Here is a 26,978-nt window from a genome sequence, read left to right as displayed (position 1 = left end):
GATGTGGAGCCATTTCCATGAATGGCTGTGGCGGTTACCTATTGGATGACATTACACACGGATGTCTCATCACTTGGAGTTATTGAATCAAGCACACGGAGCTGCCTCCAGGTCTCCGCAGTTGTTGGCAGCAACACTTATTTATGAGCGCCATGTGATTTTAGCGCTCAGACAGTCACAGCTGGACACTTTTTGTCTCGATGGTTGCTTGTGAAAAAAAAATAAAATGTGGGGAAAATGTATTGCAGTTTGTGATTGCGTTTATTTCAAGGAGTTGTTACAAGCTGTGGATGTTACATTCTGTTCCTTACTCTTCACAATAAAAGAGTACAGTCAGTAGGTCTCATTGCTTTTGTAATATTACAGATTCAAGGAGTGATACATTTGCAGGTTAAGATATACAGTAAATTAAAAACATTTTACTATACTCTTTTTCAAAAGGCTTAAACTCATCACGGTATATCACTGTAATTACGTGCTTAGGATTTGCTAAATGACACAGAAAAAAAAGCCTTTTGTCTGTAATATTTGGGGAAAAGTTAGTCAATTGTGACCTCAAGTTATCCTCCGTTGTCCTGATTATATTAATATACTCGATGATTCAGTCCGTAGATATACAAAGTTTAAAAATAGACCTGAAACGCTTTCTTAAAAATGCATTAGACAAAACCATTTGCAGTCAAACAGTCGCGGCTCACAATATAACCTTACGTCCACACACACATTGGTCAAGCAGTTCATGGCAAAAGAAAAAGTTAGGTCCTCTCACTTTTTTTGTTGCCAACCATTTAGTCCTTGTAAAGCTTTTTACATTTCTGAAAGTTATGTAATTATCTCGAAAGAAGATGGTTGTATACACGACGAATGATCATTTGCCCGACCGTACTATTTATTTTACTTGATAAACTACATTTGAAACCAGATGTTTACATGCACTGTTGAAAAAGAAATACCCCTTTTTTTCCCCCTTCCTCGCCGTCTGACATGAAATCAGACTAAACCTTTCCCATTGTAGGTCAATTAGGATTACCCAAATTATTTCTATTTGCAAAATAACAATGAGAGAGGGATTTTTTTTTTAAGAGAATTTTTCATTACTTCAAATTCAGAAGTTTACATAAAGATTACTATCCCTTTAAACAATTTGGGAAAACCCAGATGTAATGTCTTTGGAGGCTTTTGACAGAAAAAAACAAACATATATATACATATATGTACTATATATAATATTTTTTCTTTACAGATAACAGGAAAATAAGTGCTTACTCTATTGGGGAAAAAAATATCCATTTTGTCAAAATGTGTGTAAACACGGTCCTTCGTAAATTAACATTTTAAATACCCAACGAGCATTGTTTGACTTTGGAGGTTCCACTTGATAGTTTATGATGTCATGCATGTACAACCAACGGTTTGTTTTCATGACTGGCGGCTCAGAGATGCATCATGCACTTGCTGCAATCTTATTCCACAGGGAAAATCCAGCAAATGAGAAGAAAAGTCATTGTCATAGCTGTGCCTCTAATAGATTTGTTGTCCATTTAACCCTCATACCTCCGCGGGCATTAGTGTACATTTCTCTTTTTTTAAATTTTTTTTTATTTTTATTTTTTTAAATTGATTTGGCAATCATTTAGGCTGTGTTTCAGCTTGTGGCATGCAACTTAGCAGGAAATGTTCTTTTCTTTTATGATCATTACTATGATTTTTAGACCTCGTGTCGTTTATACTCTTACATATTTTGCACCCTCGTCTGGAAACCTTCGTGGCTTAAAAATGTACACGCACACAACACAGCTGTTGGAAATAAAAAAGGTTATTGATTTATGATGTTTAGCAGTTTGTGTGCGTACATTTTTGCCACAAAGGTGTCCGAATATTACAGGTGCGTGTCAAAAATAACATATCCAAAGGATAGTTAGTACCTGTATATTTGAGGGAGGCAGGAGGACTGAGATTAGGGCTGTCAAAGTTAAAGCGTTATTTTATGATTAATCACACAAAAAAAAATAATTTGCATGAATCATGTATTAACTCAGATTAATCACACTATTTATTTTGACCACACACACGCTCCTTTAATCCTTAACCGCGGATGGATATCTAAAATGCAGTGCAGGTTGCTATGAGGTCAGTGATCAGGTCAATGTTTACGCCGGTGCAAAGATAAGTGAGGAGACTCCGATTTAGTGTGCTCGGCGGCAAATTTTGCTTCAAAAGTCACCCCATTGGATTTTTGGGGGGGGAAAAAAAAAAAGGTAATTTGCATATAGTGCACTGCTGAACTCTCTTTTCCTCAAAGCATAAGTTTAAAATACCATCTCAAAGCAAAATGTGGTACTATGTGTGGTATATTTGGCGCCTGTGATTAATCAAGATGAATCCAAATTTTAAAAATTGATTAATCTGATTGTTTTTTTTTTAATCATCGATTGAGATGCAAATTCAGATCGGTGTTCCACTCACGCTGGCCGGCCTGCGTCCTTGGCCCGCGCCTCTTTGACGGAGCGAGTGCAGGGCCACAGCGCAGCATCCTCTCAGCAAGGACCCGATATGATAGACGGGCACGATGTCCCGAGGCGCCCCCCGACACAGCCACGCCACAGTTGGGACCACCGGCACCGCCAAAGCCAACAGATCCACGAGAAAGTACGGGCTCCAGTGGCACGGCTGAAGCGAATCGTCATTTCCTGCTTCTTCCTTGGTGTCCTCCTCCATCTCCAGGACAGCAGCTTCCTGCCTCCGAGGAGCCGCGGGGCGGGGTTGGCACACATGGGGATTCTCGAGAGGAGACAGAGGAGGTGAAGCCGTCGGGAAGACGAGGGGCTGCGCGGGGCTCGCGTCCACCGACGCTGCAGAAATGACACTCAGCTCCTCTGCGCCGTTTTCCTCGCAGGAAAGCCAGGTCATGGTCGGACTGCAGGCCTGCGAGCGCACCTCTGGCTTCCTCCCCGCCGGAGCACTCGGGACGGCGACTGCAGTCAGAGTCGAGGCGACCGTTTCCGGGGGCTCCTCCTGAGGTAAGTGCAGGAACAAGTGATGATGAGGGAGGTAGCAGCTTCCGCCCAGAGAGTGGCAGGAGTGCGAGACAGGCAACGCGGCGGCCCCTCGGCAAAGAAGGTCACAGGCGGGCGAGGGAGACGCCGTTCCCTTGACGCGGCCCTGTCGAGGCGTCTGCTCCGACGGGAGCGCCGCCTCCAGCAGCAGGTGGCGCGGCGCTCGGCTTGACTCGGTCTGCAGGGCCTCGCCGCTCCTGTGCCTGCTGCGGGTCAAAGTGCCGGCAGGAGAGCAGCCGCAGGAGCGAGACTTCCCGCCGGTCCTCGGGTCCTGGGACGTGTATGGCTTGTGGTTGTGATGGGGGTCTTGCTCCCGCACACCAAGGTTGGACCTCACGGACTCCACCACTTCTTGGAGCTGATGAATTTCCTTGCGGGCCTCTTTGAGTGCTAACTGGGCCTCCACACGGTGGCATTCCTCTTCGATCCAGTCTTCCTGCATCCTGTACAGCTGAGTCCTCAACTCATCTATTTCATAGTCCCTGTGGTGAGACCCAAGAAAATAGAAAATGCATTATTTGAGTCCATCCACCCATGTTTAACAGACCGTTCCATGTGTGTTCCAAGGGTACTTTACTCGCACTTTTAAACACGCCTGCTAATAATTTTGAACGGCACCGTATCGAGGCGAAGGCAGCCGCAACCATTTTGCGTGTTTGTGTTTCTTTTCTGTTCAGGGCTGCTGAGAGTTCAAATTGAGATTTACCTGTGTTGCAATCTCTCCACGTTGTCCCTCAGTCTGGCTCGCAGGTGACGTATACACACCTCTTTTTGCTGCAGAGGTGTGAGGTACTGCTCTGGAGTGGGAGGCCTGATCCCATGGTTGTCACTACACACCGTGTGCTTTGCCTGACGCCTGAGGAGGAAAACGCCACGAGATGCCGTTACATTTATTAGTCGAGTGGCTTGGAAGGCACCTATAAATAAAATAAATTATTATTATCATTATAGTTTTGGGAATATTGTTGCTGTTTGTTTTGTCTATTTCTAATGTAGAGAATTGTTTGAGGTTGTTGGCTCTAACAATGATTGGTGTCATCTTAAAAAATAAAATAAAATTTAAAAAAAATACGGTGGACTGCTTCCAGTTCATACTGTATATGTGGAGATGTTAGATTTTTTTCGTCCAATTGGATTTCAGCCTCGATGTGTTGCCATATCAATCTAACCTGCCCTGGCCCTTCTCAATCAATACTGCTGGCCCACGGAACTTGGAGCAATGGGACTTTTTTTTTTTTTTTTTTTTTTTTTAAACTAATCACATTTTAAATTTGCTAGCTGGCCCACAATAACGTCAGCATTTTTCTGTCTTCTGACTGGCTGGTCCACTCGGTTTTCATCAGTGTGAACCAAGCGCCCACACAATGCATTTGCAGGGCTTGTAAACGTGTCGTAATGCCGCATTGCATGATGGACTTATCGGCTATTTTCCCGTCTGTTTACACCTCAGACCTGCCCTGACACGATGTTTCCTCTGTATTTCTGTTGACTTTATTTTTGTCAGACAATTGTAAGTATGGTTAGACGTTGCTGCGGTACGGGGTGCAGCACTTCCTCGAGTGAAGTATTAAATACAGTATTGTTCTGGTTTTCGCATGATTTAATTAAAAGGAGCTATGGGGTCTTAAAGGTCCAGATTTCACTCATAAGTTGATTTTATGTATTTTTTTTTTTTGCCCAAGAAAATGAAACTGGCAGTCATTTCCAATAATATCAATCATTTTGGAGCAATTGGTAAATACCTAACTGCCTTTGGAGCACCCCTTTTTCATCGGCAGAAATGGACACCAAATTCATTCAAATTCCGGTGTGGAAAAAGGAATTTACTAAACTATAAAGTGGTGGTATTTAGTCAGACTTTATATATTGTCGCTGTCAGGTGGAATCACAGTATCAGCCTAACCCTAACAAAAACAAGGTTCCACTGTACTTTAAGGTAAAAGGACCAGCGAACACACAATGTTACTTCCTCATAAAACAGTGTGTTTTCACTTATTTCTAAAAGTTAAAAAAAAAACACATATACATATATATATATAAACTTGGTTTTGGGGTTGATTGGATTAATTGCATTTCAATTCATTTCAATGGGAAACGTTACCTCGATTTGCCAAGATTTTGTAATCCCGGGTTCCTGCCACCGTTTGAATTTGTTTTGTTATTAGATGAATATTGATGTGAAAATTGATCCAGAAGATGTACGTGACACAGTTGCATGCTGCTAAATTGCATTTTTGTATAGTATTGATGGTTTCTATAATTGCGACACAATAGTAGCAGGTTTTAAGAGGTGAATTAAGCCGGGTAAATCCCAGGTGCCAAATGCATGGCCTGCCACTGTTACGCATTACATCGTGCAGAAGCTATTTTTATGAGCGTCTTTGTACCTCGAAGTACTGGCATGCATCTGAGGGGTGAGACTTCCCTCTGTCGTCTTGATCTTCAGCGGGTAGTTGCTGGTGCTGGACATGTCACTATGGGTGCATCGTCCACTGCTGCCACTCGTTCCTGCCGAGCGCCTTGGTGTGTTTGTGGGGGGGGGCGGGGGGGAGTCATTGAGCTGATGTGTCCTAAACATTATTTCTAAAAAGCAATTGAGAAAGTGCGAGAGGGACGTGACCTACCTGCGCTGACCTAATGAAGGCTTCCTGCTTGGGGTGAGCGTTACGGACATGCTTGCCTCAAGTGAGGGAGGCACAGAGTCCTTCCAGCAAGACTCTGAACAGCAGCAGCAGCACACACACACACAAACACATTTTAATTGATTGCACAACACGTGAACGTATGCTTGGAGGTCTTCTGTGCTTTCTATGCACTGTTTGTCCATTATTATTGTTTCGATGATCCTATTTACGCTTTACTTTGCAGAGGCAGCAGGGCGCACAAAAACTTTATATAGATATAGTTTGTCGGGATGAACAGTGGTAATCTTATGAGAATAAAATTGTATTTTTCCAAGATAAGGCTGCAATCTTATTATATTAAAGTCATATTTTAAAATGTGAATGACAAAAATACAACTTTATTTTCATATCATGCCTTTTATTCCAGAAAAGACACTTTTCTCCCCAATAAGACGACATTCTCCCCCCCCCCCAAAAAAGTGTCGTTATTTAAAAAAAAAAAAAAAAAAAAATAGAACTTTATTCCTGTAATAAGTCTTTTGTTCTAAAAATAAACCAAAAAACAACTTTGTTTATGTAGGATGTCAGATTTATGTGATAGATCACAGTGACATTAAAGACTACAACAGTCTTCTTCTTTTCCTTTGGGCTTGTCCCTTTAGGGGTCGCCACAGCGCGTCATCCTTTTCCATGTCAGCCTATCTCCTGCCTCCTCCTCTCGACCACCAACTGCCCTCATGTCTTCCCTCACTACATCTACCAACCTTCTCTTTGGTCTTCCTCTCGCTCTCTTGCCTGGCAGCTCCATCCTCATCATCTTTCCACCAATATACTCACTATTTCTCCTCTGGACGTGTCCAAACCATCGAAGTCTGCTCTCTCTAACTTTGTCTCCAAAACATCGAACCTCGGCTGTCCCTCTGATGAGCTCATTTCTAATTTGATCCAACCTGGTCACTCCGAGAGAGAACCTCAACATCTTCATTTCCGCCACCTCCAGCTCTGCTTCCTGTCGTCTCTTCAGTGCCACTGTCTCTAATCCGTACATCATGGCTGGTGGCCTCACCACTGTTTTATAAACTTTGCCCTTCATCCTAGCAGAGACTCTTCTGTCACATAAAACACCTGACACTTTCCTCCAACCGTTCCAACCTGTTTGGACCCGTTTCTTCACTTCCTGACCACACTCACCATTGCTCTGGACGGTTGACCCCAAGTATTTCAAGTCCTCCACCCTTGCTATCTCTTCTCCCTGTAGCTTCACTCTTCCCCCACCACCCTCTCATTCATGCACATATATTCTGTTTTACTACGGCTAATCTTCATTCCTCTGCTTTCCAGTGCATACCTCCATCTTTCTAACTGTTCCTCCACCTGCTCCCTGCTTTCACTGCAGATCACAATGTCATCTGCAAACATCATGGTCCACGAGGATTCCAGTCTAACCGCATCTGTCAGCCTATCCATCAACACGGCAAACCGGAAAGGGCTCAGGGCTGATCCCTGATGCAGTCCCACCTCCACCTTAAATGCATCTGTCACACCTACAGCACACCTTCGTACATGTCCTGTATTATTCTAACTTCTCTGCCACTCCAGACTTCCGCATGCAGTACCACAGTTCCTCTCTGGGTACTCTGTCATAGGCTTTCTCTCGATCTACAAAGACACAATGTAGCTCCTTCTGACCTTCTCTGTACCTTTCCATCAATATCCTCAAGGCAAATAATGCATCTGTGGTACTCTTTCTTGGCATGAAACCCTACTGTTGCTCGCAAATACTCACTTCTGTCCTGAGTCAAGCCTCCACTAATCTTTCCCATAACTTCATTGTGTGGCTCATCAACTTTATTCCTCTATAGTTCCCACAGCTCTGCACATCACCCTTGTTCTTAAAAATGGGCACCAGCACACTTTTCCTCCATTCCTCAAGCAGCTTCTCACGCACTAGAATCTATTGAACAACAATCTCTCTCTGTCTGGGATGCTCAGAACTACTTCGTCTAGCTCCTTCCAGAATTTCTCTTTCACCTCTAGGTCACATCCTACCTGTGGGGCATAGCCACTAATCACATTATACATAACCTCAATTTCAAGTTCCAGCCTCATCACTCGATCTGATACTCTTTTCACCTCCAAGATATTCTTAGCCAACTCTTCTTTTACAATAACCCCAACTCCATTTCTCTTGCCATCTACACCATGGTAAAATAGTTTAAACCCTGCCCCTAAACTTCTAGACTTACTGCCTTTCCACCTGGTCTCCTGGACACACACTATATCAACCTTTCTCCTAATCATCATGTCAACCAACTCCCGAGATTTTCCTGTCAAAGTCCCCACATTCAGTTCTAGGCTCTGTGCTTTCCTCTTCTCTTTCTGCTGAAGAACCCGCTTTCCACCTCTTCGACTTCGACCCAGAGTAGCTGAATTTCCACCGGCGGCCTGCAGGTTGACGGCGCCGGTGGCGGAGGTTGTTAACCCGGGCTACGACCGATCCGGTATGGAATTCTTTGGATGAACACTCATATTTGTTTGGCAAAGTTTTAAGCCGGATGCCCTTCCTGACGCAACCCTCTGCATTTATCCGGGCTTGGGCCCGGCCTACAGTTTGCAATGAGTTGTGCCCCCCCATAGGGCTGCATTAAGACTACTACTACAGTGTCGTGAGAAATTATTGGCGCCCTTCGAATTCTTACGTTTTTGCATAGTTTCCCCACTTTAATGTCTAAGATCATCAACCAAATGTAAATGTAAGACAAGTATAACCCAAGTGAACTTAAAATGCTGTTTTTAAATGGTGATTTCATTTATTAAGGAAACAAAAGTTCTAAGTTACCTGCCCCTGTGTGAAAAAGTAACTACCCCCCCTTGTTAAACCATTTTTGGTTAATTTTCACTGAACATACCCAAGCCTGATTACTTCTGACCCGTTCAATCAAGAAATCACTTAAACAGAATCTGTCCCGACAGAAATAAAGTAAGTGACATCTATCCATCTGAAAAGGGTTACAAAAGCCATTTCTAAAGCTTTAGGATTCCAGCGAACCATAGGAAGAGACATTATCCGCACATAGAGAAAACATGGAACAGTGGTGAACCTTTCCAGGAGTGACCGGCCTACAAAGATTACCCCAAGAGAACAGCAATGATTACTCAAGGAGGCCACAATGGAACTCAGGACCACTTCTAAAGAACTGCAGGCCTCCCTTACCTCAGTTAAGGTCAGTGTTCATGACACAACAATAAGGAAGCAAAAATGGCATCCATGGCAGAGTTCCCAGGCAAAAGCCAACTTGCTGTGATTGATGGAACCATGAATTTTGCTCCTTAAAAGAAAACCCTGAAGGACAATGTACAGCCATCAGTTTGTGACCTCAAGCTGAAGCGCACTTGGGTTCTGCAGCTGGATAACGATCCAAAACACACCAGGGAGACAACTTCTGAATGGCTTAAAAAAAACAAAATGAAAGTTTTGGAGTAGCCTACTCAAAGTTCAAACTTGAATCCCATTGAAATGCCATGGTATGATCTTAAAAAAAAAAACCATTCATGCTGGAAAACCCTACATTTTTGGGCCAAAATATCTCCAATGAGATGTAAAAGACTCATTGCCAGTTATAGAAAACGCTTGATATCAGTTGTTGCTGCTGAGGATGGCCCAACCAGTTCTTAGGTTCTTAGGGGCATTACTTTTCACACAGGGCCAAGTAACTTTGAATAGTTTTTTTCCTTAATAAATGAAATCACCATTTAAAAACAGCATTTTATGTTCACTTGGGTTATATTTCTATATCTTAAGCATTAAAGTGGGGAAACTATGCAAAATTATAAGAATTTGGCCAATACTTTTTCACAGCACTGTAAGAAAGGGAGTACTCATTCTTTTATAGGCACACCTACATGTGTACCTACATCCAGTATTTCAGGTAAATAAATAAAAAAAATAGAAATAAAAAAACAAAAACCTCCCACATTAGTCTTGTAATATTACTTTTATTCTGGAAAAGACACCTTTATTCTCCTAACAAAGAGCTGTATAAATTTTCATATTCTCCCTAAAAATAAGACTTTATTCTTGGACTGACATGCCTTCTGTTTTATTTTTTTTATTTATTCATTTTTTTTTCCTCAAAGGCTGCATTTGTAACAGATGTCAAGATTTATGTGGTATGTCGCAATAGTTTTAATTGGCTCAAACCAGGGAGGAGTCATTAGTTTATTATGTTTGCTTTATTGCCTGCCTGGCCCCACATTATTGCAATTTATTTTGCGGACGCGCAAGCTATGGTCGTGGACTACATTTTGGAATCCTCTAACCAAGAGCAGTGATTCCCAACCAGGCTGCCATGAGTGTATTGGCGTCCCATGGAAACTAATGCAGTTTCACCTAATTTGTCCGAAAATTTATGTATTATTCATTAATTACATAGTGACAGGTGGAACAATGCAATGTTCTTACACTACCTGGCAAAAGGTACAATAACCTTGTTACCATTTACACAAGAGAATAAGTCATGGGCCAGCACGGTGGACGACTGGATAGCAAGTCTGCCTTACAGTTGTGAGGACCCGGGGTCCAATCCAGCCTCGCCTGTTTGGAGTGTGTTTTCTCCGGGGACTTCGGTTTCCTCCCACCTCGCAAAAACATGCACGCTAGGTTAACTGAAGACTCTAAATTGCCCGTAGGTTTGAATGTGAAAGCGGATGGTTGTTCGTCTATATGTGTCCTGCGATTGGCTGGCGACCAGTTGAGGGTGTACCCAGCCTCTCGCGCACAGTTCGCTGGGATGGGCTCCAGCATACCGTGACCCTAGTGAGGATAAGCGGTGCACAAAATGGATGGATGGATGGAATAAGTCATGGTAATTCATGAGTATATCAGCTTTGCGTTTAATTAAACAGGAAGAAATTTCTCACTGAGTAAGTCAATTTGTAAGTAAATTGAGACGAGCATCATTATTTCGGTATTCATACTTTTTGCTACATTTTTCTGTGGTGGGGTGCCATGAAGTTTTTTTCCTCATGCAAAATGCACGTGGCTCAATAGAGGTTGGGAAACACTGATCGAGAAGGCACACACATGCAACCCAATCCAATGAAGTTGGGACGTTGTGTTAAACAAATAAAAACAGAATACAATGATTTGCAAATCATGTTCAACCTATATTTAATTGAATACACTACAAAGACAAGATATTTAATGTTCAAACTGATAAACCTTCTTGTTTTTAGCAAAAAAATCATTAACTTAGAATTTTATGGCTGCAACACGTTCCAAAAAAGCTGGGACAGGTGGCAAAAAGGACAGAAAGTTGAGGAATGCTCATCAAACACCTGTTTGGAACATCCTACAGGTGAACAGGCTAATTGGGGACAGGTGGGTGCCATGATTGGATATAAAAAGGAGCTTACCTGAATTGCTCAGTCATTCACAAGCAAAGATGGGGGGAGGTTCACCTCTTTGTGAACAAGTGCGTGAGAAAATAGTCGAACAGTTCAAGGACAATGTTCCTCAATGTACAATTGCAAATAATTTAGGGATTTCATCATCTACAGTCCATAATATCATCAAAAGGTTCAGAGAATCTGGAGAAATCACTGCATGTAAACGGCAAGGCCGAAAACCAACATTGAATGCCCGTGACCTTCGATCCCTCAGGCGGCACTGCATCAAAATCCGACATCAATGTGTAAAGGATATCACCACATGGCCTCAGGAACACTTGCAAAGCAAAAGCCATTTATCAACAACACCCAGAAATGCTGCCGCCTTCTCTGATAGACTGATGCAAAGTGGAAAAGTGTTCTGTGGTCCGACGAGTCCACATTTCAAATTGTTTTTGGAAATTGTGGACGTCGTGTCCTCCGGGCCAAAGAGGAAAAGAACCATCTGGACTGTTATGGACTCAAAGTTCAAAAGCCAGCATCTGTGATGGTACGGGGCTGTGTTAGTGCCAATGGCATGGGAGGCACCATTAATGCTGGAAAGTACATACAGGTTTTGGACAAACATATGCTGCCATCCAAGCAACATCTTTTTCATGGACACCCGTGCTTATTTCAGCAAGACAATGCCAAACCACATTCTGCACGTGTTACAACAGCATGGCTCCGTAGTAAAAGCGTGCGGGTACTAGACTGGCCTGCCTGCAGTCCAGACCTGTCTCCCATTGAAAATGTGTGGCGCATTATGAAGCGTAAAATACAACAACGGAGACCCCGGACTGTTGAACAGCTGAAGCTGTACATCAAGCAAGAATGGGAAAGAATTCCACGTACAAAGCTTCAACAATTAGTGTCCTCAGTTCCCAAACTTTTATTGAATGTTGTTAAAAGAAAAGGTGATGTAACACAGTGGTAAACATGACCCTGTCCCACCTTTTTTGGAACCTGTTGCAGCCATTAAATTCTAAGTTTATGATTATTCGCTAAAAACAATCAAGTTGATCATTTTGAACATGAAATATCTTGTCTTCGTAGTGTATTCAAGTAAATCTAGAAATCATTGTATTCGGTTTGTATTTAATGTTTAACACAACGTCCCAACTTCATCGGAATTGGGGTTGTACATAGACAGAGCAGCAGCATCACCCACCAACAGGTGATCACGGCGTTCATGGAGACAAATACGTAAGCAATGTTACGTAAGTGCGCGCGTGATTGTTGATGCGGAGGCGAGCAGCTGGCACAAAAGTGCACCAAAAGCGGCGATTAGGTCAAACATCATTGCATAGACTCGGAATAAAGTGGTGAAACACAGTAACGGGCACATAGCACACGAAGTGAAGGAGGGGAAAAGGCTGACTAATAAGTCCCGCAGAGGTGTCCTACAAAGCGGTCAGCCGGCCGTCGGCTGTCGTTATGGCGTCTCACCGTGTCAGAAGCCTCGGAGCAGAGCGTGCGGCTCACGCGGACGACAACGACGACAGCGAGGCTGCAGCTGGCGCGTCGCTGGCATCGGGGCGAGAAGACGCAGCCGATGCGGATCCGAGCGCATCCTGCAGCCATGAAGCGCCCACATCGAGTGAGTCCACTGCGACGTCGATGCCTCTTAAAGAGACAGCAGGGGAGGCGGAAACGGGAGGGGAGGCCATCAGGGACGTACGTTCAGGATTTAAAAAAGGACCGCTTCTACACGACCCAAATGCTCTCACACATTCTACGACTACAATGTAGTAAATAATACACCTGTTAACAAAGCGAAGGGAGGCTGTAGCAGATATAAAAAAAGGATACGCAAATGTTTTTTTGGTCTACAAAAAAAAAAAAAAATCAGACCGTAAATCATTTAAAAACAACAACTATTCGTTAACCTTTAACCTGTACAACTCAATTGAAAAACATACATTAAAGGGGAAGTTAAAAACAACAACTAAGATAACATGGTCGCACAAGTGCACACACCGTCTCATGTTTAGCAGTAAGCAGTCACCTTCAAGCTTCCGTTAAATGGGGGTCAGCACACACCTGCCATCAAGTGCCTTTGATTAACCCCAAATTAACGTGGAAGCATATTTACAATTCTCAAACGCAGCTCAAACATCAAAACACTTTGGGTAAGACTGATGACGGAGAGGGTATTATTTTTTTTTTATTAACTTTTTTTTTTTTTTTAATATTACAGAAGAAAAAAGGCACTTTAATCCAGGTCAGGTACAGGTGCTTGAGCACTACTTAGGGTCAATGTGTGCACGTGCCCGTGTGTGTGTGTCGAGGCACGTTCGTGAGCGCGTTTAAGTACTCTGCGTGTTTTACACACATTTCATTTGTGTGTGTGTGCGGAGTGTTTCATTTGTACGACGAGTGTTTCAGTGGTGTGCGTGCTCAACAGAGTTGCCATGGTTACCTTGAAAAATTAACTGAAAAATTACTTTACTGATTACTTAAGCTTAAAACTTAAGTTACTTTACTGATTACTTGATTTGAAAAGTAACGCCGTGACTGTTTGCATGTTTTTAAATTTTCTGTGTATTGTCTTTTTCCTCTATGTCACAGTAATTAAGTGGTCCTTAATATGAATTTGACGAGATGAGCAGCTGATCCTTCAAGTCACTAGTGGTCGTGCTTGTTACGAACCAATGATGCCGCGTAAGTAACTAACGATTAGAGGAAGCAACGGCAACTACTTAATTACTTTACCAGGTACAATATTGCCCGTTACTCAATATTGCCCGTTTTATTCATCCATTCTCAACAGAGGAGTGGAAGCCAACCAGCAAGGAAGTCACAACCACCCATATCCATACATGGATTAGACAGATTTTTATCCAAAGAACAATACAACAAACCTGAATGCTACTCGTTCCATTCATGTCCGAACAATAATTTAATGGCGAATTGTGAATAGCTTAAAGCTTTATACACTTTTTGCAGCTTTTAAAACACCAGAAGCATCAACATTTTGAAGCAACAATATCAACGAATATTAACATCCAAACAACAGAACTGCTGTTAATCTTGTCATTCACATGAAAGTGCTCTTTTCCCCCTAATATGACTTACAATAAAAAATAAACCAAAATTGTGTTCCACTTGAAATCCACCAAAACGCTTGTTCCTCTGGAAGGCATAGATGAACAATAGTTTTCTTACAATTGTATTATTTAACCAGTCTTCCTCCAGAATCAAGACTGTAACCCGTTCATGAACCCCATTGGCAACTTGCTTTCTAACACTCCGTTTGGCTTCTTCTTTTCCAGCGTGAAGAATTCAGGACCAGCGGTGAAAAAGATGTCCTGGTATGGTTCACTCTGGTGCAGACTGACGGCCCGTTCCTTCTGCAGGAAAAGGAGACACTGGAACGCTCTGGCCATCTGCAAGCAGGTGTGTCCTGAGCAGAGTGCACCCAGGCAGAACGAGGTGTCACTGCAACACTGCCACACACACACACACACCACCCCTTAGCTGTGTTACATACTGCAAAGGTGTCAAACTCGCAGCCCAGTGGCCAGATCCAGCCCGTCAAATCATTATTTGCGCCCCACGAAAGCAAATCAAGTGAGTCAACTTCATTCTTTTTAAACAGACTTGTCTTTTCATTTTGGCTGAAAATCAGTGTCAAGGTTGCAACTTTGTTTTTCCACTTTTCACAGATACTATGGTGCCTTGAGATACAAGTTTCATTTGTGCCGTGATTATGCTTGTAACGCAAAAAAAAAAATTTCCCCATTGAAATGTATAGAAATGCAATTAAGCCTTTCCTGCCTCGCAAAAACATTTAAATTTTTGGAACTTTTTTTGCTCGTATCTCACGATAAATTAAATAATAATAATAAATTAAAAAACACGACCATGCAATAGGTCATATCTAAAAAAACTTGAAAGTCAAGGCACTAGTATCTCAAGGCACCACTGAATTATAAGCATTTTTTTTTTCTTATTATAAATTGATCAGTACTATCCCTTTGGTTGTCACTATCATGACTTAATGCAAACTCAATTTGTTTTTAACAATACATAATACGAGTAGTCCCATGTTTATCCCAGGGGTTATAATCCAGAATCCCACGTGATAGATGAAAATATGCAAAGCATCGACAATATATTTATTTTAAAGACGAAATACGCATGTGAGGTGCTGGTATTATTTTTGTGCACTTGGGGTCAACATCCTCATGTTCAACACTGTAGTATCTGTGACAGAATGTGTGTGATTTTAAAAGGGGGAGCCTGGCCTGTTGAGTGACGAGGCAGTCAGTGAAGGAGTCTAAAGTTGGCTGTTGTTGGCTCAGGATAGCGGCGGGCTATTAAGTGTCGTGGCTACCGTTAGCCAGTGTCAATTGCCTCTGGGTGTCAGTTGAGTATATGAATGTACTTGTTGCGCGTTTATTTTGTTAACGTTGACTCAATTAAGCGATTGAAAGTGCACTGGCGTCTGTGGACATGCAATTTTGTAAGCCATTTCTGCTTTGCAAGTTGACGGAATTTTGTCTTTATTTAACGCATTCTTTCCTCCTGGCTCGCGCATACTGCTACGTGCCTCTGCAGTGACAGTCTATGTGATCAAGTCCTGCGACATAGCAAAAAATTCCACAAAATGAAATTAGATACTGTATGTATGATTTAAAAAGACAGAGAGACCATTAAAAGTGAACTACGATATGGCGAGGGCTAACTGTAATAATGAAATGTAGGGGCATGGGCAGTTGTGTATACATATGATCGTGTGATTATACATGATTTTCACACTCATAATGAAATGGACCTTTGAGGGAAATCATAACCAGTATATGAGTTTTGATATACTGTATTTCCTCATATAGTGGCCAGCGGTGTTTATGTATTTAACTGAAGAGAGTAGCAGGCATCTTTTAGGGTAGTAAGGCATTCGTTATGGGTTAGATGAATGGATCGATTTGAGGTGTGGCTTTTATCTATTCAAATGGATTACACACTCAGCGATTAATTGAGGTATTTAGTTCATTAAAACCGAGACCACGATTTGAGGAAATACAGTGTTAAGGAAAAGGTAAATATAGCATTAATAAAAACCACTTTATTTTTAGATACTTACCTGTAGGAATTTCAGGAGCCTGTGTGCTCGTTTGTTGATCGTTTGCAGCTCCCCTAAGTTTTGGCTGCCCAGCAAAGACTGCAAATTACAAAGTGATCGTGTTAGCTCGTGCCAACTCAACCACCAGGGAGGGGTGGGACAAGTTTACAGTGACCATCTGCTGCAGCAATCCTTACAGTGAGCCGCCCATCATTAATACTTCTGCACAGGCAGCTGAAATTGAAAAGGGTAACGCCCCATCATATTCCGAGAGCCCTTCATGGCTCATCCCTCTCAAACTGTTCCCTATGTGTTTGTGTATGGTCATAAAAGCTATTATAAGGGTTTTGAGTGTTACATTATATTCATATCGTGGTACACTATTCACCCATTCACATTTTTCCTGTGGAACCTAATATATGCTAGTTGTTGCGGGGATAAATAAATAAATTACCCTCTATGTATTTTTGGGCTCTGTCTAAAACACCCTAAAATGCCCTAACATGGTGCCAAAGCACTGACTAATAAGAAAGTAGTGATTGTTGTCAAGGAAGTAGACCATCTTGCCACAAGTATTTTCTCACCTGCGCTGACTCGCATATGATTTTAAGTGATATCCCATTCTAAACCCATAGGATTTAATATGATGTTGGTCTACCCTTTGCAGCTATAACAGCTTCAATTCTTGTGGGAAGGCTTTCAACAAGGTTTAGGAGTGAGTTTATGGGAATTGGGCCCATTCTTCCAGGAGCATATTTGTGAGGTCACACACTGATGTTGGACAAGAACGCCTGGCTCACTGTCCACTCAAAAACCCAAAGGTTGGGGGGAGGACTCTGTCCAGGCCAGTCAAGTCCATCCATCCATCCATTTTCTGTACTGTTTTATCCTCACAAGGGTCGCGGGTGTGCTGAAGCCTATCCTAGCTATCTTCGGGCGAGAGGTGGGGTACACCCTGAACTGGTCGCCAGCCAATCGCAGGGCACATGTAAACAAACAACCATTCACGCACACATTCACACCTAAGGGCAATTTAAAGTCTTCAATCAACCTACCATGCATGTTTTTGGGACGTGGGAGGAAACCGGAGTGCCCGGAGATTTGAACCCTCAGAAGTGTGAGGCAGATGTGCTAACCAGTCATCCACCATGCCCCAGTCATCCATCCCAAATGTACTCATCCATGTCTTTATGGACCTTGCTTTGTGCATTGCTGCACAGACATGTTGGAACATCCATCCATTTCTGAGCCGCTTCTCCTCACTAGGGTCGCGGGCGTGCTGGAGCCTATCCAAGCTATCATCGGGCAGGAGGCGGGGTACACCCTGAACTGGTTGCCAGCCAATCGCAGGGCACATCCAAACAAACAACCATTTGCACTCACATTCACACCTACGGGAAATTTAGAGTTGTCAATTAACCTACCACGCATGTTTTTGGGATGTGGGAGGAAACAAGAGTGCCCGGAGAAAACCCACTCAGGCATGGGGAGAACATGCAAACTCCACACAGGCTTGGCCAGGGATTGAACACGATCCTCAGAACTGTGAGGCAGAAGCTTAACCAGTTGTCCACCGTACCATGTTGGAACAGAAAGCGCTAATCTCCAAACTGTTTGACTGTCCAAAATCTCTTGGTATCAGAAACAGAATCATCTTTATTTGCCAAGTATGTCCAAAAAACACAAGGAATTTGTCTCCGGTAGTTGGAGCCGCTCTAGTACGACAACAGACAGTCAATTGACAGAGAACAATTTTGGGGACATAAAGACATGCTGAAGTATTCAGAGTTCCTTTCAGTGGCGCTCAGGGGCAAATAGTTTGGACATTTCCAACTTTGAGGGAACAGTTTGGAGATGACCCCTTCCTGTTCCAACATGACTGTGCATCAGTGCACAAATCAAGGTTCATAAAGACATTGAGAGTTTGGTGTGGATGAAATTGACTGACCTCAACCCTTTAGAACAATTTTGGATGAATTAGAGCGTAGACTGAGAGCCAGGCCTTCACATCCAACAGCAGTGTGTCACCTCACAAATTCCCATAAACACACTTCTAAACCTTATGGAAATCCTTTCCAGAAGATCTTAAATTGTTATAATTGCAGAGGGTGGACCAATGTAATATTAAACCCTATGGATTAAGAATGGGATGTCACTTACTGTAAATTCATAGAATCAAGGCAGTTGAGTGAATACTTTTGGCAATATAGTGTATGTTGAAGTAATACATCTCCACTGAGACACTAACATTTTGTTTCAGTTTATCAGTTTATTTTTGAAAGGGGACAATGCAATTTCATAAAACACATGAAGTACACATGGTTAAAAAAGCCAGAATTAGCCAGAAGGCTAGTTTTCATCTGTAGTCCCCTGGCCATGATGTAAAAAAGCAGTAAAATACATCTACAAGACAATATAATACAGGATACATAATCAAACTATACTATTAAGAGAGAATAAAACCATAATTTTTTTGATCATAACAAAAAGACAACATAACATACTTGTCTTTTAGTGTTGGCAGCTATAGGTGTTAACTAGCCACATTTTCAGTTTTTTTGTGAAGGCCTTGTATGTTGTAAGCAGTTTAACCTCCTCAGGTACCGAGTTCCACTCACCAGCGCTCCTCACTGACCAGGCTGACTTACTGAAAGTGCTCCTGCGCAGAGGAATGAGACAGTCACCTCTGACAGAGCCTCGAGTGACACGCTCAGAGCTGTTTCTTTGGCTGATGAGCTCAGCCAGAGGAGCTGGGGCCAACTGGTTATGCAATAGTTAAAGTGACTAAGAATCATCGAATGCAGGTAAATTTTTGCAGCTTCAGTTGACATTTCATTCCGAATTGCACGAAAATTTGCGAGGTTTAATTTGATATTTTTATACAATTTGTCAATATGGGCTTTTTCTCCATTAACAAGTATGCCGGGGTCAGGTGATACTCTATTTGTTTTAGTGAAATACATGCCTACAGTTTTAGAAACGTTTAGCTGTAGACAGCACTCCTGCAACCAAGTTGTGACACAGGACATTGTATTAGTGAGTTTAGCAGAAACAGTATCTTTGGAGCGACCATGAACAAAGAAAACTGTGTCGTCTGCATACATTACGCACTCTGCTTCAGAGCAAACAGTGGGCAAATCGTTGATATAAAGACTAAATAAAAGGGGGCCCAATATTGATCCCTGAGGGACTCCAGAGGTTAGCCTAAGAGACTCTGATCTGCAGTTGTATGCTGGGGGGTAGCCTGGATTGTTAGTGGAAGTTAGGGAGAGTCTTCTGCACATGTGCAGTACAGTATATGCATATTTCTCTAAATCAAATCCTCCAAGTAATTTATTCCAAGGGCAATGTCGTAATGATCTTGCTGTATTAAAAATACCACAAAGATAAGAATTTCTGAGAAGAGGCTGGGGGTTAACTGTATATATTATCCTCACTAGGGTCATAGGCGTGCTGGAGCCTATCCCAGCTATCTTTGGTCTAGAGGCAGAGTTGTTTGCATGTTTTTGGAATGTGGGAGGAAACAGGAGTACCCAGAGAAAACCCACACAGGCATGGGGCGAACACGCAAACTCCACGCAGGCAAGGCCGGATTTGAAACCAGGTCCTCAGAACTGTGAGGCAGATGTGCTAACCAGTCGCCCACTGCGCTGCCAAAATATATATTTATTTATTTTAAATTAAAACTATTATTAGAACAAATAGTATAAGTACAACTACAATTATAACTAGGAGTGCCCAGGTCAGATATGATTAAAAAAATTAACTAAGCGGAACAGCAGAGGTTGGATGTTTTGGAGACAAAGACAAAGATAGTGAGCAGATTTTGAAGGTTTGGACACGTCCACAGGAACGATAGTGAATATTTTGGTAGAAGGAGGATGAGGATGGAGCTGCTCAGCAAGAGTGCTAGAGGAAGACCTAAGAGAAGGTTGATAGATGTAGTAAGGGATGGCATGAGGGCAGTTGGTGTTACAGAGGAGGATGCAGGAGATAGGCTCACATGGAAAAGGATGCTACGTTGTGGCGACTCCTAACGGGACAAGCCGAAAAAAAAGAATTGTGTATCCCTCAAGGTGAAAGTCAACTCCCACTCAGATGTATACTTTGTGTTGCACACCCCACACAAAGAACAAGGTCACACACATGCAGGCATGTAAGGAAAGATTCAGACTGAAAGAGGTCCGCAAAGAGTGCTGCACCACTTGAGTAGGGTTGGTGGGGACAATGCCTTGGTCAAGGGCACCTCGACAGTAGCCAAAAAGCAGATTCTCCAACAACTAGTTGCCATTTTTACATTTTATCCATAGTGGCAGTTGAACCTGTGTCCTGGGACTCCAATGTCCTTTCAGACTGAGCTACTGCCACCCTTTGAGCTATTGCAGTATGCAATCTAAATTGGAATGATTGGAATGAAAAAAATGTAAGCCACCTGACTGTGCTTCTCCTTGTGAGACGGATGGACAAACATGGAGTCCTCTGATGGAAGCTCTGGATAACTCCGGTCCAATATGTGTTCATCCTGACAGACACACAGTATATATGATAAATGCGTATGATGCGCCACAACAGAAATAGTTGGGCTTACGAGTGTGATCTCCAAGTCACTTTGGTTGTCACTGGAATAAAGAACATCTGTGAGCTTGTGTTCTGTGGAGGAATCCTTGAGGCTTTCTGTGCTGAGTGGACTCATGTTGCTGTGAGCTGACAGGATATAGAGCTTGTAGAACAGAACCGAAAAAAACTGCAAAAGGCAGACGGTTGTGTGTGCAAATACACAGCATCCTACCTTCACAGTCATCTTGTTGCATGACCGCCACCTCCTCATACGTCACCCGGATAACATCCTTAGGAAAAGCCTGTCAAAGGAAATAGGCATTCAACAATGACATCATACATTTTAATCACGTATTTTTATGAGTTGATTGGGGACGACAGCGCTTTCAGTGTACCTCCTCAATCTCTGACGGGATAACATTAGAGCACGGCCGTGCCAGCAGCTTGACTGCAGTTCCGTTTTCTTTCCAGCACATGAGCTGCCGAGTGGGGGGAGCCATCATTATGGTGGCAAGCAGATCTGAGTCGTCGCTGAGCTGCTTCCGCATGACTTTGTCACTCAGACTTGTCATTTGGTCCACGATCAACTTTCGCTTTCTCCTTCTCTTATTCCCGCTTGCTGAGGAGATGTGAATGCGTCATGTCACATTTTATACATTTGATCTTTTACCCAAATATTCACTGACAGACAGACATGAGCTGTTAGCTCTGTTAAATAAACACTTTCTTTTCTTAATGTGCACTAACAGACGATTTCAACCATGCTTGGGCTGACTTGACATCTAAAGTACAGTACACTTGGCTAGTGTGAGGTGTATGATGCAGTGTTTCCCAACCTTTTTGAGCAGCAGCACAGATTTGACCTTAGAAAAATAATGACCGATACACAGGTTAATTGTACCTTTTGTCATCCTGTGAAAGAGCATTTAATATTTCTGCCTGTCACTATATGTTCAAGGCATACATATAATGTATGAACAGATTATTGAAGTTTCTTACCAATTGAGTAATTTTTGTAAATTTTTTTTTGCAGCACAGCTGATCATCTCTCACGGCACACTAATATGCTTCACGACAAAGGTTGAGAATCACTGCTCTGATCATTATTATCTCTTATTTTGAAATTCACAGCCCTACTTTTATTTACTAAATGAGAAAACACACAGTTGTGCTCATATGTTTGATTACCCAGGCAGAACTTGTAAGATGGATACAATTTAAAGAAAACATAAAGGACTAGGCGAGCACATTTAATTTGACTTTAATGGGATTCAAATTAAACTGTAAAGCATTTGAGAAAAAGCATTGTCAGTAAACAAAACATAACCATAAAGAAATTAATGATGGTTGTTGTTCAGTCATACTTGTAAATATATATATATATATATATATATATATATAAAAATTCTGCCTGGGTATATATAAACTTGTGAGTACAACTGTACAAATATGCAGGCGTATGTACCTGTGTCATATTGGAATGAAATTGTAGGCTACACCTTTTTAACCTCTAGGTGGCGTTGGCATACTAGAATGAAAGTGTAGACCTTTTTCATAACCTCTAGGTGGCGATGGCATATTGGAATGAAAGTGTGCAGCTTTTTCAGAACCACTAGATGGCAGCAAACATTGATCAAATGAAGGTTTTTTTGTTTTCCCATTTTCCCCTATACCCATGTATAATGCACACTATTGACTTTTGACAATTTTTTGGGGAAAAAAATGCGCATTAAATGAGAAATTACAGTACTTCTGTTCAACCCAGTTTTGTATTCGCTTTGTCCATTTTTGGCTAAGACCGCCCCTTTTCCTCTGGTTGGTTGCCTCCCTGTAGAAGACCCACTTGTGAGAGCACACGTGTTTATGTTGACAGCGCTGGCTCGGGAGCGGAGAAGTAGGCAGAGACCTTCGCTAGTGACGTAGATAACGAAAAATTCGAATGACCTGATTTCAGGCCTCTCTGCAGAAAACCGTCTGGAACTCAGGAACGTGTGGACGATTTTAATTCATAGTTTACATATTTACTGAGGCACCAAAGAGACAATATTACATCCCAAATAGTAGAAAAATTTGGTTTGGCAAAATATGGAACCTTTAAGTTTGTTAAGGAAGTTAACTTCCCTTCCACTGGCATACGTGGAAGGGAAGTGGTAGACCGTGGCCTGGCACGATTGGTACTGTAATCAAAAATACAATGACTAAAAATAATTGAGTCTTAAACATGCCCGCCCAATGGAGACCTATCATTCGGTAATGTGATTGTCCCTCTTGACCGTTATACAAGATAACTGCCACCATGCAAACTAGAACTAAATGATGACTATGAATAATTATAATGCCTGTGCAATTTACCATGTCATCCACACAATAGAAATGAACTGAAGAATTACAACTAATCCACAAAGTCAGAAAAATCGTCGGAATGCAGTGTTGTATAATGAATTGATGCTTTAAGAGGAGTGTCAGCAGAGTCCAACAGGGGCTAGGACAGGGAGGGGCTGGCATGGTTGAAATGGCCTACAGTGAGTACGTTCTTAAGCAATTGTCCTCGAGCTGTGGCTTAAAGCCAATGCCAACATACAAAAATGTTTTTGTAAATCCAAGGCCATTCATTCTGTATTTGCGAACAAACTGTCTGTCAGTGGCTAGTTAGATCATCCAATTATTGCATGTTTGGGCTCAGATAATTCCTTGCGTTGTATACAGTAGGTCTTTGAATAATGTACTGTACACTAAGAGACAAAGAAACAAAGTTGTTTGGTTGTGCCTACAAGTGTCAGGCACAGGCAGAAGGACAAACGTTGGCTGCTCGTGACTGGACTGATTCAGGGACTCTTCCTCTGTAGGATCTCTTCTGTTTACATCTGAAGAACAACCAGATGGAATATCTTGACCTGGAGTTTATACCCATTTTTACATATGCAATGAAGGCTAAATAAAAAATGTCTAGGTACTCTGTTTTTACCATGCTGGTTGTTGATTGAAGAGTTTTCGGGCATCTCATTTGGAATTCCTACTGGGCTGATGTTAGTGAAGTCCGGATGAGTGCTGCTGTTTATCAGAAAGTCTGTGGGATCAAAAAACAATCATTGTAAATGAGAGGATCAAGATGAATTGATTGGTACAAAAATACATTTAAGCTAATACATAGTTTAATGAAAAATAGAGCCATAGAATACTTTTGTTCAGATCATTTTACGAGACCCACCGAGACATCTATCCAATCCAGCGCCCTCATCGCCAAACGAGTCCTGTGGTTGACCCAGAATCTCCAAGCTGATATCCAGGTGACCAACCTTGTGGCACTGGGACATATCTAATGCCAATCACAAAGAGAGTAGTCCAAAAAAATGACAAATATCTACATAACAAAAAAAATGAAAATAAATAAATAAATAAATTAAAAAAATAAAATAAAATACAGCTATCTGGAGTTTAAACAGAAATGCACTTAACGGCAGTAAGGCTTGAGTGGCTTTTGGGGGAATACTACTTGTAGATTTTGTATATTAGTGAATAGCTTTGTTGCATTGAAAACTGGCACTATTGTTTTTTTGTAGTTGATCAACACCAATGAATAAGATTTAAGTCACATTCTAAGTGAACTGAAACTATATACTTAATATGACAAACATTGAAAAAAAGCTATATAAACCAGTGATTCTCAACTACTGTGCCGCAGGAAATGTATGTGCCTTGAGAGATCGTCAGGTGTAATGTGGGAGATTAGCCAATTTTACTTTTTTCTCTTACAAATAATTTATCTATGGCTGCGAAATATAGTGAAACGAAGAACAATTAAGTGTTCTTTCACTCGATAGCAGACGGTACAATTAACCTGTGTGTCCACCTGTTGCAATTCATGCAACAGATTAGCAGCTAAAATGGCCCATATTTCAGACTAAGTAAATTTGTGAGTAAATTGAGATGAGATCATAATTATTTTTCCTATGTCAAATACGTGCCTTGGCTCAATAAAGGTTGGGGAAACACTGACCCAACCATATTGCAAAGGTTATACGTTAATTGGATGCTTCCATTTCTGCAAATGGTTACCTGTATATTCATTCATTGTGATTTCCTGTGGAAGACTTTGGTGTTGAGAGAAGCATTCTATAGGCATGTTGAAGTCACTGGTGGAAAGAAAAACCAAACGGATAATAAATACAGTCATAATATTAAAATAGTATACTTATGAACTTGTTCAGACACATAACCGAGGAACTTAACATTCAGCCTTCTTTTACAATTCAAACTCTTATCAATCAGGTGTAGGATGACATTTGAACTGTGCTCAAGTGTTTTACTTAAAAAGTTTATAAATAAATAAATAAAAGTTAAAAATAATATAATAAAAGTTTAGCTACAGTATATGAATCACCCTAACTGTGCCTTTGAGCTTGTTGTGCATCAAGGACATGTGAAGTGCAGAAATAATGGATAGAAGACATCAGAAGGTACCTTGAGTGAGGCAAGAAAAAAAAATCTTCGCTCAAAGGGATTTCTTTTAACGTGGACTCAAGGCCTTCATAAGACAAATCATTTTTCTCCTCTGGAGCTTCTAGAATGAAAAAGAATGTTACATTGAAGCAGATGCCAAAATCTTAAACACTTTATTTGACAGGAAAGAACTAACAGAACATTTTGTAGCAGAAAATATCTATCCTGTCCCTTAACATTATTGAATTAATCACCTCCGTGTCCCCCAATTATTGAGTACAATAACACACTTTGCAACCGATGTTGATTTATTTGAAATGGTTTTTTTTCCCCCATCCTCACAGCAAAATTCAATTCCAAAAAGTTGCCACATTTCAGTCAAACAAAGATCACACTCAAAAGATGATGAAAAACTATTGACACTGCCTTATGTGTTAGGTAAACTGTGTTACCTGGCCGGAACGACAGTTTGAGCTTATCCAAGGCATGACTGCAGTCTGTAAGGAGATATTTTGCTTTTCTGGAAAAGATCTGAGCAGCTCCAAGGAGCAGAGATCCAGAGATTCGCAGACCAATAATCTGTAAATACAGTATGACAAATTTCATACAGTACTTGTGGTGCATTTTTTGGGGCGTATGAAATTGGTGCTTTCGAATTGTTCACCTGTGGAGAAGATATTATATCTTCTATTGCGGTATCCAAATTGCAGTCAATAACATGGGCCTTGGTGACCTTATGCTTCCAGTGCACTGATAACCAGATTTTGTTGAGAGTTTCCCACTTGTTCGAGAGGGGCGTCCAACAGTTGAGCATCTTCCTGAAAATTAACTTCTTGTCTCCACAGTTGTAAAGTTAAATTATAGAGTTCAGGTGGCAAATGTGGTAGAAAATGTTGATGCTTGTAGCAAGTTGCATTGGTGAGGAGTTTGACACAGAAAGCCCAGGGTTGACCACCAATTTTTGACACGCTTCCGAAGAGGTCAAACTGTAAAGTTATATAAACTTACAGTTTAAGCAGACATAGAAACAACAATTAATTCCACCAGTTAACAAAAATCGAACAAACAAAAAAATATTACAGTTTTGTACGTCCCACTTTTTGACATCCGGCTAGAGACAGTCAAATAACCTACCAACCTAAGATAAACATACAAAAAGTTCGGTAACTAGCTTTGTTGGTGAGGAGTTGCACACAGGGAGCCCAGTGTTTACCGCCAATTTTGGACACTTTTCCAAAGAGATGAGATTCTGAATTTATATACACTTACTGTTTAAGCAGACTTAGAAACGGAAATTAATTACACCAGGTATGCCTACCACAAAAAAGCTCAAAAGTTATTTAACTTTTATCCCAAATATAGCTGAAAATATATATTTTGTACATCCTGCTTTTTGATATCCAGCAAGTGACAGCCGCGTAACCTAGCAACCTGTGAAGAAGGGAGGAGGAAAAAAAAAAAAAAAAGTCTTTTTGTATTAATATTGTCACCTATAACAAAAACATTTACTAAATAAATTAATTACTTGCTTGTGTCCACGTTATGTTAAACTACGGAGTTCAGGCGGCGAATGTGACAGCAAAAGTTGACGTCGACATTGGTAGCTTCGCTGCATTTCCGAGGAGTTTGACACAGGAAAGTCCAGTGTTAACCAACAATTTTGGACACGGTACCAAAGGGTAAAACCTTACGTTTGTATCAATTTACAGTTTAAGCAGCCATTGAACCAGCCATTGAACCAGCCATTAATTACACCAGCTGCCACAAATCGTTAGTTAATTACTTGAAATTCGCGCTTCTTTCACA

General features: G+C 41.5%; 3 protein-coding genes across 18 annotated transcripts in view; 1 reads left to right on the top strand and 2 right to left on the bottom strand.

Moving 5' to 3' along the window:
- Positions 1-242, top strand: part of LOC133476729 (peptidyl-prolyl cis-trans isomerase FKBP1A-like) — a 13,310-nt gene extending 13,068 nt beyond the window's left edge. The window contains exon 5 of the mRNA XM_061770515.1: positions 1-242. This exon is cut by the window's left edge and continues 336 nt beyond it. The gene's annotated coding sequence lies outside the window, so the exon portion shown is untranslated.
- LOC133476719 (syntaphilin) overlaps positions 1-13,201 on the bottom strand; it is a 14,353-nt gene extending 1,152 nt beyond the window's left edge. Inside the window, exons 1-6 of one of the 3 annotated variants that reach the window (XM_061770497.1) lie at positions 13,116-13,201; positions 12,557-12,733; positions 5,681-5,774; positions 5,444-5,575; positions 3,763-3,912; positions 243-3,538 (exon numbers count right to left, since the gene is read on the bottom strand). In XM_061770497.1, the coding sequence (XP_061626481.1) occupies positions 2,446-3,538; positions 3,763-3,912; positions 5,444-5,575; positions 5,681-5,730 (1,425 nt within the window). In that variant the 5' untranslated portion in view covers positions 5,731-5,774; positions 12,557-12,733; positions 13,116-13,201 and the 3' untranslated portion in view covers positions 243-2,445. The other 2 variants (XM_061770506.1, XM_061770487.1) reach the window with 2 other exon arrangements.
- A 612-nt stretch (positions 13,202-13,813) lies between these two features.
- On the bottom strand, positions 13,814-26,972 carry LOC133476656 (double-strand-break repair protein rad21-like protein 1). Of its 14 annotated transcripts, XM_061770408.1 has the most exons (16): positions 26,864-26,941; positions 26,698-26,776; positions 26,556-26,603; positions 25,837-26,158; positions 25,625-25,751; positions 25,194-25,293; positions 24,789-24,865; positions 23,941-24,048; positions 23,698-23,799; positions 23,504-23,620; positions 21,128-21,351; positions 20,965-21,034; positions 20,764-20,879; positions 20,608-20,697; positions 16,197-16,274; positions 13,814-14,556 (listed from the first exon to the last, which is right to left on the bottom strand). In XM_061770408.1, exons 4-16 carry the CDS (start codon positions 25,984-25,986, stop codon positions 14,308-14,310), a joined length of 1,608 nt encoding a protein of 535 aa, XP_061626392.1. In that variant the 5' UTR covers positions 25,987-26,158; positions 26,556-26,603; positions 26,698-26,776; positions 26,864-26,941; the 3' UTR covers positions 13,814-14,307. The 14 variants fall into 14 exon arrangements, with proteins under 14 accessions (XP_061626392.1, XP_061626334.1, XP_061626327.1 ...); XM_061770350.1 differs by having other exon boundaries at positions 25,837-26,175; positions 26,442-26,603; positions 26,698-26,972; XM_061770343.1 differs by having other exon boundaries at positions 26,442-26,603; positions 26,698-26,972.
- Between the last annotated feature and the right edge of the window lie 6 nt (positions 26,973-26,978).

The sequence above is a fragment of the Phyllopteryx taeniolatus genome, chromosome 1 (assembly GCF_024500385.1).
Source record: "Phyllopteryx taeniolatus isolate TA_2022b chromosome 1, UOR_Ptae_1.2, whole genome shotgun sequence".
Taxonomy (NCBI): Eukaryota; Metazoa; Chordata; class Actinopteri; order Syngnathiformes; family Syngnathidae; genus Phyllopteryx; species Phyllopteryx taeniolatus.
This window is presented reverse-complemented; position numbering and strand designations above follow the sequence as displayed.

What these genes read in the sequence shown, in the direction of transcription:
- LOC133476656 (XM_061770350.1), bottom strand. Translation starts at nt 25,986, where the DNA reads ATGCTCAACTGTTGGACGCCCCTCTCGAACAAGTGGGAAACTCTCAAC. An exon ending in ATATAATATCTTCTCCACAG is followed by an intron (nt 25,752 to 25,836) that starts GTGAACAATTCG and finishes CTGTATTTACAG; the next exon opens with ATTATTGGTCTGCGAATCTC. An exon ending in GCAACAAGATGACTGTGAAG is followed by an intron (nt 20,880 to 20,964) that starts GTAGGATGCTGT and finishes ATATCCTGTCAG; the next exon opens with CTCACAGCAACATGAGTCCA.